Raw genomic sequence first — 12500 nt, 5'->3', positions numbered from 1 at the left:
ATATATATATATATATATATATATATATATACATATATATATATATATATATGTGTGTGTGTATGTGTGTGTCTGGTAAGAGAGTGTGTATTTGTACCCCACTACCGCTTGATAACCGGTGATGATTTGTTTATATCTTCGAAACTTAGCAGTTCGATAACAGAATATTGGTAGAATGAATACCACCAGAGTACTAGAGTCGATTTACTCAACTTTCCAAATTAATACCTCCAACACGGCCACAGTTCTATTACAAAAGAATCTATTGGGTCTCTTTGTAAAATCCATAGCTGGTAAATATTCAGTTAATTCAGATGATTACCTAATTTATTCAGTTAATTACCTAAGACGTACTGTATTGAAAGGGGTTAATCAAATACATGTTCGTATGTATCGTTTGATAAATAACAAAATATACATACAAATTATGTTGTCATATACAATTTACACACGGACGGTTAAACTCGTATGTTTCTAGTTAGTATTTTATCTACCCATCTGCTCATTTTTTTCCACCTTCTATTCCTGGGAGAGAGTCATGGATATTATCCAGCCTCTCCATTCATGGTCTATCCTTAGGACTCCTGCATTTGGCTTGGATTGAAGAATTCGTCTTGTGATTCTTTTGTAGTTAGTATTATACTAGGTAAATGATCTGTTTGTGTTTCAATGAAATGCAATGAAATTCTTTTTTTTTTTTGTGCTCTAGGCACAAGGTCCGAAATTTTGGGGGAGGGGCCAGTCGATTAAATCGACCCTAGTACGAAACTGGTAGTTAATTTATCGACCTCGAAAGGATGAAAGGTAAAGTCGACCTCGGCGGAATTTGAACTCAGAACGTAAAGACAGACGAAATAACGCTAAGAATTTCGCCCGGCGTGCTAACGATTCTGCCAGCTCGCCGCCTTAGGAAATGCAATGAAATTAACAAATCAGCTAATTGCATTTGACTTGTACATCAGGAAGACGGAGAAACATACAGACAGACAGACACAGACTGACAGACATAGATAAATAGATAGATAAAAGTGGGATAGAATGAGAGGATGAAAGAAAGAGATGACAGCACATTGCTAATTACTGTATCTTTAGGTCAAAAACCATTTCCTTAAAAAATTCCTTGTTGTAAAAACAATGCTGCAATAATGGGTCAAGTTAACTAAATTTCTTGCAGAAAAAAAAACACGTGTTGAATAAGAAAAAATCAAGCATTATTTGTACAAAGCATATTTTCTACATTAACCAATCAGGTTAATGTCTAAATGTTATTCTGGTACCCATAAAGTGTGCTTGACATTTAAATACAATGATTCCAAATATTAACAGCGATGTTATAGTTTGTTTTTCGTCATTTACAAGAGTACTTATTCATAGCTGAATGGTTTCTGTTAGAAAGGTTTACGTTCTGATCACGTAAATGCTCTAATAAAGCCAGCTGTTACGACTGGTATCTATACTATAAAAGGCAAGACAGCCGAGCTGGCAGAATCGTTACCGAGATTAACAGAATGCTTAGCGGTAGAATTACTAGAGCATTAGAAAAAATGTCTAATGATGTTTCCTCCGGCTCTTTACATTCTGAGTTCAAATCCGACGAGGTTGACTTTATTTTTAATTTTTTCGAGTCGATAAAATAAATACCAGTTGGGCACTGGGATCGATATAATCGATTAGCCACCTCCCCCCATAATTTCAAGCCTTGTGCTTATTGTAGAAAGAATATTTATTCCGGATCTTTGCAGTCTCAGTTCAAATTCCGACGAGATCAACTTTTACTTTCGTCATTTCAAGGTCGATAACATAAGTGACAATCAAATGCTGGAATTGATGCAATCGACCTATCTTCCCTTCAAACTTGTGACCACTAGCGTAACTGGGGGCGGTAGTGGCGGTCCGCCCTGGGCGGCAGTTTGGGTCTGCTGTAGGCAATATGAGTTTTTTTGTGGGGTCCGGGAGCCGGCAAACGGAAGGGCCGCCCTGGGCAGGATACACTCTAGCTACGCTAGTGCTTGTGACCGCGTTTCAAAATTAGAAAGAATTACGACAAAAGCAAGGGTTGTGAGCTGGCAGAATCATAAGCGTGTCGGACAAAATGCTCAGCGGAATTTCTTCCTATTCATTACGTTCAGAGTTCAAATTACGCCGAGGTCGACTTTACTTTCCATCCTTTCAGATTTGATAAAACAAGTATTAGTAATCAAGTACTGGAATCGATGTAATCGATTTCTCCGCTCCCTTAAAATTGTTGGACTTGTGACAAAATTTGAAATGATTATCACTAAATCTACGGATTAATAGAATCGGTAAAGCGTCAGACAGAATCGGTTCTGGTATTTAGTTTGGCCATTTTATGTACTGAGTTCAAATATTGCCAGAATCAACATTGCTTTTCATCCTTTCGGAGTTGATAAACATGTATCGGATAATGAACATGCTCAATCGATTCCATTACACCACAAAAAACATTGGAAGATAAGCAGCCAACGCAGGGCGTAGGTCTTAAAAAGTGCAAAATTCCATTTGGCCGATCATGTTTGTTAAATTATATTAATGCATATATATATAAAACACAGACATAATATATACGATATGATATTATACATACATACACATATGCATGCTTGCACGCACACCCGCAAACGCCCTCATCAGCAGATAAGTGTCTCTTGCATCAAAATGCAATAAAAATTACCGAACAACGACCCATTGTCGATTAACACAAAGCTTTTTACTATTTAACTTGTTGAAACTACATTAAACAAGGAAATAATTAAATCCTCTTGCCTAGACACACGTACCTCTGTAGCTTGGTTTTCAAACTTTTCTTTGTCAGTTTGCCAACGGCTTCTATCTTGGGTATACTTGTCTTTAAGATTAAACATACCACGCTGTACACCTCGTATAATCTCTTGCTGGAGTTCCCGTTCTTTAGCTACACGTTCCGAATTAATCAGCAATTGATTGTAATCTCGATGTAACTTTTCAATCTTGGTCTCATAACGAACTTTCATAGCCAACTGTTCGGCTTTTCTCACTCTCTCCTCCTGCTGGAGTTGAAACGCCAACGTTGCCTGTGAAAGATAATGAAAAATATACACACATAAATATGTATGTATGTTTGTATGTATGTATGTATGTATGTATGTATGTATGTATGTATTTATGTATGTATGTGTATATGTGTGCATGTATGTATGTGTGTATGTGTGTATGTATGTATGTATATATATATGTGTGCATGTATGTATGACTGTATGTATGTATGTATATCTGTGTACGTATGTATGCATGTGTATATGTATGTATGAATGTATGAATGCATGAATGAATGCATGTATGTATGAATGTATGTATGTGTGTGTGCATGTATGTATGTATGTATGTATGTATGTATGTAGTCATTATTCAGTTTATTTCAAGATTTCTTGCCAATAGAGAAAGAGCCGGTTTCTAACCTAGATCCAAAGTTCCTTCATTGGAATTTCAACATCAACAACAAGGTATTTTTGTTTGCATGTATGTATGTATGTATGTATGTATGTATGTACGTATGTATGTGTGTGTATGTATGTATGCATGTATGTATGTGTGTATATGGATGCTTATATGTATGTGTGTGTGTATGTGTGTATGTGCATACAGTATATAATGCATATAAACGTACGTGTGTGTTTGTGAGTGTGAGTTTGTGTATATACGTATGGATACCTGCGTATATATATGTGCGTGTGTGTGCGTGTGTATGTATGTATATGTAGTCTCATCCAAAATGAAGACGAGTATTAACACGTTCATGTGACACTTAAACAATTGTGAAGATCGTTTCAAATGAAATCATTGGTTGTCCCTTTAACCCACGTATAAAGTGTGTGTGTATATATGTATAAAGATTTACTTTTCGTAATGAGGTAAAAAAACCAAGGCTGTGTAGGTTTGTTCTATCAACACGGAGTTAAACAATAATAACGACGACTCTGTTTCATTTCTCCACTTCATGAATACAATACAAGAATATATGTATGTCATATATCATTAGTACAGTTGTATAATTGTCTGCTTGGTGAATACCTATTAAAAATGTTAAAGATACAGACACTGATACGTAAGCATATTTTATATGTGTTTCAAAAGAAGGTTGTTGATTCAACGATTTAGCTACAATTCAATATTTTTTAAGGCAACACATGGTATTGACAGAAGAAAATTACAACACGTAATAAAAACATCTTCAATTCTTATTGGTTTTCTTTAAAAACTTAATCAGATAATAAATTTGAAAATATAAAATCAACAATTTTTTTCCATCCAAGGCTTTTGAAAACAATATTCCACAAGCTATAATTTAGAGTTTTATCCGTTTAAACGATTTTAATCATTTTAACAATTTAACTCCTACAATGTAAAGGTCAAAAACAGAATCTCTAAATCGTATGGTTTTCTCTTCTGGTTCTCTGATTCTACGAGTAGAAATCGCTCTCAAACTATGCTCTTTCGTATCAAAAGGTTAGGCTAGTTACATTATCTTATTTATACCGGATTGTTATGGTTGGAATGTTTTTGATCATAAACTTGCTTGATCAGTGCTGACATGGGACTAACAAGTTCAATGGCACTCTTTTAGTCACAGGTCATCGAAGTATAATTAACAGGTGTATTTTTACATATCAAGAAAATGACAAGTTGGGTGGTAGCCCCGCCTAGGTCGTTGTCCTTTTAACACCAGCACCAGCACCAGCACCACTACCACCATAACCCCCACTACCCCACCACCGTCTAGTTATTGCTTGCTTTTAGTAAAGTTTACTTTGTTCCAAGCATTCTGAACAAAACACCCGGTTTTTTTTTCCGGACCCGTTTTCGCAATACATATCAATCTACAGATTTTCACAATGGGGATTAGCCGTATCAATATACTCCTTTGACTAAATTATAAAGTTCCAGCAAATTTCTTACTTGTGATTCCAATCGATCGATCGATTCTTGTTGACGTTTGTTAATGGCTGCTAATTCTTCAACTTGTTTCCGCTTTGATTCCAGAGCCTGAGCAATATCAGCCTGGGAATCCAGTAGTTTTTGTTTTTCATCCATTTCTTGACGTAGATTCCTGATTTCGCAATTCAGACGATTTTTCTCTTCTATCATATTCTGGTTATCTTGCCGAAGAATTCGCATCGAATCCTTTTCGTTCATCATGGCAGTCTTTGTAACATTCGTAAGTCTTTCGTTCAAAGTACGTATTTTCATTTGCAATACGTTCTTTTCTTCGACCGATTTGCTTTCCTTGTCATTCAAATTGTTTTTCATAATACTTAAGTCTCTAGAAAGCTTCTCTTTGTCATCCGTTAATCTCTTTACAGATATTAATAATTCAGTAAACTTATTTTTCAGTGCTGTATTTTCTTTCTGTTCGTCTGTCTCACTCATAGTTTTCATATTTTCTACTTCAGAAATATGTGTTTTTAACTTTTTCAGCTCTTCTTCCTTTTGACTAAGTCTGGTGATAGAATCTCTCACAGCATTGTCTAAATTCTTCACTTCATCTTGCTTTAAGCCTATATTGTTGTTAAGTTTTAGTAACATGTCATCTTTTTCTCGTAAACGCTCATCTCTCTGTCGTAAAGACTCCCGTAGTTTCTTTGCATTTTCATCCTGGGTACTGACTTGCTCAATAAGAGCCTGAAAGTCATTATCACGTTGTTTTGAAATTTCTTCAAGACCTCGGATTACTTCATCACGGGTAGAAATAGCAGCTTCTTTTGCTTTTATTATTCTTTCTTTTTCAGCTAGGGAGACTGTTTTCACTTGTAACGTTTTCTGAAGTTTTAACAAAAGGTCTTCCTTTGATCGCAAATCCAGAATCTTGTTTTTCAGGCGAATTTGTATGGATTCTTTCTCTTTTTCAGAAGCAGCACTTTTTGATCGCCAAATTTCGTTTAACTGAAAGTAGAAACATCCATAATTAATAAATCAATAAAAACAATCGATCAGTATGTGTATTTATATATTGATTTACCGTATTTACTTGTGTATAAGTTTCGCTGTTTCATAAGACTTGGATTTTAACTGATAAAAACTGGAGGGGTGACTTATACACAAATAAACAAGGTACATACATACACACACACATATATGCATATATATACATACAAATATATGTATGTATATATATATATATATATATATATATATATATATATATATATATATATATATATATATATATATATATATATATGTATATGTATACATACACAGGAAAAATTTAGTTGTCACTAATTGTGACTGCTGGTGCTAAAAGCACAATTATTGTTAGAAGCATAATATATATATATATATATATATATATATATATATATATATATATATATATATATATATATAACACATATATATATATTTAGAGGCACGCATTGTGTGAGTATCTGTCAATCTTTAAATACAAATATAAATCAATATAAACAAACGTACATACATCATGTGTATGTCTCTGTATGTCTCATTTCACGCACACACACACACACACACATACACACACACATACACACACATACACACACATACAAACAAACACATTTATATCCTTATCATTACGTAGTAATTGTTAATGACTACAGGCCTAATGCCTTAAGGTTCATGTTTTTTAGAAAGTACTTTGTACATGGAAATCATAAGATATATTATGAAACAGAATCTCTGTGAAATATTAATATTAGCTTTATGTTTATTTCTATGCTCAGTTATATATGCGTATAAGGCACATAATTAATCTAAGTGAGATTAATTCTTCTTTTCTATAAAATGAATGATCTCCCGCTGGAAAGTTATGTAATATTATATTTTATCGATATTGCAAGATTGGCTGTTGAATAAATTCAGGTTTTCATTTATGGAGCGGATTGGAGAAATAATCACTTAATGAGAAAAATCTTGTGCTTTCTAATTTGCTATGAAATCCCTTTTCGAAATATCGGTATTTACAGAATAATTCAGGTTATTAGTTAGCATTTTCGCAGCATATCACCGGCCATATCCTAAACAATTTCAAAACATAATCTTCATCAAATTCTATAAAGCACTTTACATACATGCATACATACATACATTACATTTCACTATATTACACACAAATACACATATGCACGCACAGACGCACGCACACACACACAAACAGACACATACATACACATACCACACGCACAGCTCTCAGTAAAAATATTCATTATTCATATCATTTTATATATTACTAATGGTACATTTAAAAAAATGTAATTTTTTTAAACAAAATATAAAACCCCACGACACTACACGTACTTAACCGATATTTGCTTTATATAAAATCAACAATTTCGCTAGTTTTACCAGAGTATACACCAAAGAATCTTTGGTTCGCAGCAGTTAATTCAGAAACGATAATTGCAAAGAAAACATACAAAGATCGTATACATTATTTCAAGATAAAGACGTTTTATTCCGTCTTATTTATAACTCCACTTTGTATATGTGTGTGTGCGTGCGCATGTGTGTATGTGTGTGTGTATGTATATGTATGTTTATCATTATTCAGTTTATTTCAAGATTTCTTGCCAATAGAGAAAGAACCGGTTTCTAACCTAGATCCAAGGCTCCTGTATTGGAATTTCAACATTAACAACAGGGTATTTTTGTATGTATGTATGTATGTGTGTATGTATGTATGTATGTATGTATGTATGTATGTATGCATGCATGTATGTATGTTCAGATTTGCATGTTTTATGTATGCATTCTCATGCATATAGTTACATATCTAGACATGCTCATATATATTTAAATGATAAACTTCTGGAAAGTTTTACAGAATTTTACAGTTCCAGTGATAGATTGGATCTGTAGTCTTCGAATTAGTTTTCTCTTTTCTGGTTTTGAGAAGCCTAATTTCTCAATATCGGTATTTAGGCAGTGTGTTACATATCCCAGGGCCCCAATAATTACAAGTATAATTTGTAATCTGAGTAGAGTAACTGCAGATTTCACAATAGTTCAGCATAGATGTTTTATTTTTCACCGATCTTCAGGTTTATGCTAACATCCACTGGGCAGCTAATTTCCACAACTGTGCACAGTTTCTCTTCTCTATTCCAAATCATTATATCAGGTCTGTTGTGCTTACATTTTATTGAGGTCTTCACTTTTACATTCCATCAGTATCTCTTTTTATTATGAGAGGCTATGGCTTCTACCATATTGTTGTTTTTTATTTCTTTGTCCTCAGATTTATCCTTCCGACGGATTTCATTATAGAGTGTCCTAACTGCAACGTCATGTCTCATCGGTGGATAATACTGTGAATGTATGTATGTATGTATGCATGTATGTATGTATGCATGTATGTATGTATGCATGTATGTATGTATGCATGTATGTATGTATGTGTGTGTGTATGTATGTATGTATTTATATATGCATGTGTACATCACAGTATTCTGTGTTCTAATTCAACAACCACTTTTAGGCAGCGATAAATATTCCTTTTTGGTACTAACTCTGCCTCTCTCTCTCTCTCTCTCTCTCTCTCTCTCTCTCTCTCTCTATATATATATATATATATATATATATATATACACATATGTAACCTCCCCCCATAGTTCTCTAGCCACTTAACCATTTTCTATTTTGTCTCCCTGTTTATTTCTGTATTCCTTTCTGTCGAAGAGCTTACGCTCGAAACGTAAAAGACTTTCCCACTTCCCGAGTGTTAAGCTAATACATCTGTTTGTTGTTTACAAACCCGTCTTCGTCTTTTGTTTTTTTGGTAAATTCTCACTATATATATATATATATATATATATATATATATATATACACACATACGAAAGTAAACTATGGATAATTAAACTATAACAGTTATTATAGTCCACTCTGCATTGTTGTGTCATTCAAGACACGCTATATTATATCATATTATATTATATTATATATATATATATATATATATATATATATATATATATATATATATATATATATATATATATACATACACAGGAGGAAAGAAAGAGAAAGAGAGAAATTAACCCTGAAGATGCGGTGCCTACTTTTTAAGTTTATTGTTGAAAAATAAAAAATACGATTAATGTATTGAATTTTTCTGATGATTTAATTTCTTTAAACTATTTCTTTCTACGGTTGAGGTGGTTACATAACACTTTATGTTGTTATGGCTATTTTACCGCAATTTTGGACCTCATTTTATGCTACACTAAGCATTATCATTTGTTCTACACCACTAGAAACGATTTTGACTGTCGATAAAGCCAAAAGGATGAAAGGAAGTATTTACATACGATATTACATAAAAGGAAAAAAATCTATTATCCATACTATAACAAATAGCCAGAACTTGAGCAAGTTCAAAAGCTACCGGACGTTAATGAACTGCCAAGGCTAATTGGTAGTTTTGTATAGATAGACATATATTTTGTATACGGAGGAAAATAACATATTTAGATGTAATAGGTGGAAACACATCTCTTAGTTAAAGCTGCTGTTTTAGTAAGTTATTTTCGGCCAAGTTATCGTCTTAAATGAAGCTTTGTTCGCTGGTTACAACTTTCGTAGTGCTTCTGCACCAATCTATATGTTTTTATAACCTTTCAGAATAGGTTCTTGTTCTATTTTCGGAGGTTTTTGGTAAAGAAAAACAGATTTTAAGGATACACATCTTGCATCCCTCCTCCTAATTCCCTCTATTTATCGACCCATTCAACCGTTTTCGTCGCTCACTATTCCTGGAAGGCGCGTGGTGGGTAGAGTTCTTAGGCACCTTCTCCATATAGGGTCCTATCAGAAGTAACCACCATTATACTTTCCAGCTGGGTTCCCAAGCGTGACCAACTGAAACTATGCTTATTATCCAGCCATCTCGTTCATAGTCTACCTCTAAGTTCAAGGTCTATCTCTAAGTCTCCTGCCATTTGGATCAGTTTCAAAATCCATCTGGTGATTCTTTTTTGCGACATTTTAACCACCGGCTTTATTCACCGTACATAATCATTTAAAAGTAAAGAAACAGTTAAATATGAATCAATAAACCATTAGAAAACTTTTAACACAAAGTTTGCTTATTCGACCATTTCAAACTTTGTTCGTTTTGGGAAATGATTTTCTTCGTAACATATTCTTCCCTTTTCCCCTTATTACTTAATTAGTTTAGAAGTTGTTCATGCCCAGATACGAATATCTTTGAGGAAGGGCTTGTGGCAACTGGTACGGACACTCCGTTGATTACGACGACGAGGGTGGCTCCAGTTGATCCGATCAATGGAAGAGCCAGCTCGTGAAATTAACGTGCAAGTGGCCGAGCACTCCACAGATATGTGTTTCCCTAGCATAATTCTCAAGAAGATTCGGCTTGACACAGAAAGTTAAATATGGGTACTACTTATTTTTGCTGGCTGAATGGACTGGAGTAACGTGAAATAAAGTGTCTTGCTCAAGGACACAAACGCGCCACCGGGAATTGAACTCACGACCTTACGATCGTGAGCCGAATACCTCTAACCTCTAAGCCACGCACCTTCACGAAGGGTTTGTAGACTCCTTGTATAATATAGTGACATTATCTAATGTGCTTATTGCTCCTCCTAAGAGAGTGGGACGTGATTTCAGGAAAATTAGGCTGCTATTTCTAGCAGTCGTTGTTGTTTAGTTCCAGGTCGGCTAATGAGCAGAATCATGACCAAAATTATTTTAGCTGCCTTTTTCAGGAATTTGTAGAGACATAGAATAACATTATCCCAATATACAATGGGACTGTTCCTTCCATAAGAAGATGAGGGAAATTTGGCTGCCATTTCTAACAGAAATTATTGTTTAATCTCAAGTCAGCAGATGAGGAAGATCATATTCTAACATAAATAAATATGCAGTTACTTTATCCAAAGTTTCTGTCCCATCCTTAAGACGCCGCGGGTGTGATTTGAGGGATATTTGGCTGTTATTTGTAGCCGATCTAGTGATCACGTAAAGGCTGCCTCGTCGGCGCGTGGAATGTAGAAATGAAGAAATAGGAAAAACGTGCTACATTAACTCCTTGCATCTCTTGACATCAACTGTCAAGAAAACCTGCATTATATCTTACACACTGATGCATCTAATCTATTTTGGAAACTGAGAGGGCGGATGCTTTTCTTAGAACCAGGAGCTGCCTTTCTGTATCCCCAATATATATATATATATGTGTGTGTGTGTGTGTGTGTAGGTGTACATGTGTGGGCGCACGCACGCGTGTGCGTGTATGTATGTGTATATATATATATATATACACTCTCTTTTTCCTTTCCCGAGCGTCCAATAACACTATCCGTATCACGTCCTCACTTTGCTGTTTTTTTGTTATTGTTTTTTGTGTTTTTTTTAACTTATATATATATATATATATATATATGTTAACAAAATCTGGTCCAAATTGCGGTAAAAGCGTTATGTAACCACCTCAATCATCGAAACAAATAGTTTAAAGAAATTAAATCATGCAAAAATTCAATACTTTAATTGTATTCTCATATATATATATATATATATATATATATATATATATATATATATATATATATATATATACACATATATACATACATATATATATATATATATATATATATATATATATATATATATATATATATAGGGGTGGCGCAATGGCCATGTAGTAAGCGCAGCGGACTCGCGGTCGTAGGATCGCATTTTCGATTCCCAATCCGGACGTTACGAGTGTTTATTGAGCGAAAACAACTAAAGCTCCACGAGGCTCCGGCAAGGGGTGGTGGCGAACCTAGCTGTACTCCTTCACCACAACATTCATTCTTTCTTCCTGTTTCTGTTGTACCTGTATTTCAAAGGGCCAGCCTTGTCACACTCTGTGTCACGCTGTATCCCTCCCCCCACCGAGAACTACGTTAAGGGTACACGTGTCTGTGGAGTGCTCAGCCACTTGCACGTTAATTTTACGAGCAGGATGTTCCGTTGATCGGATCAACTGGAAACCTCGTCGTCGTAACCGACGGAGTGCCACTATATATATATATATATATATATATATATATTTGCAACGACTATCTTACTTGTCATTCGCACCTTATTTAATTAGTTACTTTATCTATTTATTTACGTATTTCCCATTCCATTGAGTTATTATTATTTGATCTCCACGTAGGAGATCACTACGTCCAGAAGCAGGAAAATTTCCATTTCAAGCTAGGCGCACACACACGCATTAAATATTATATACGTGCGTATGTATTCATGTATGTATGCGTTAGTGTGTGACACTTCGATACATTACGTTCTCTTCGTCGTTCTCGCCTCTCACAATTTCTTTCTTTGAGTCATCTTCTCTTGTTCTTCATTCTATGCTCTTATCAGCTACTTTGATTATATCGCAGAAAATGTTTGTTAGCTTGTTTGTTTTCCCCCTCTGTCTGATACGCAAACACTATAGTTCTTTCTAAAGATCGTGATAT

At 34.5% G+C, this 12500-nt stretch overlaps 1 protein-coding gene across 1 annotated transcript in view; it reads right to left on the bottom strand.

Moving 5' to 3' along the window:
* LOC106879862 (uncharacterized) overlaps nt 1-12500 on the bottom strand; it is a 340042-nt gene that overhangs the window by 17413 nt on the left and 310129 nt on the right. The window contains exons 10-11 of the mRNA XM_089349477.1: nt 4954-5937; nt 2799-3071 (exon numbers count right to left, since the gene is read on the bottom strand). Coding sequence (XP_089205603.1) covers nt 2799-3071; nt 4954-5937 — 1257 coding nt within the window. The remainder of the gene's footprint in view (nt 1-2798; nt 3072-4953; nt 5938-12500) is intronic.

The sequence above is a fragment of the Octopus bimaculoides genome, chromosome 3, assembly GCF_046866305.1.
Source record: "Octopus bimaculoides isolate indiv1 chromosome 3, ASM4686630v1, whole genome shotgun sequence".
In the NCBI taxonomy this organism is placed as follows: domain Eukaryota; kingdom Metazoa; phylum Mollusca; class Cephalopoda; order Octopoda; family Octopodidae; genus Octopus; species Octopus bimaculoides.
This window is presented reverse-complemented; position numbering and strand designations above follow the sequence as displayed.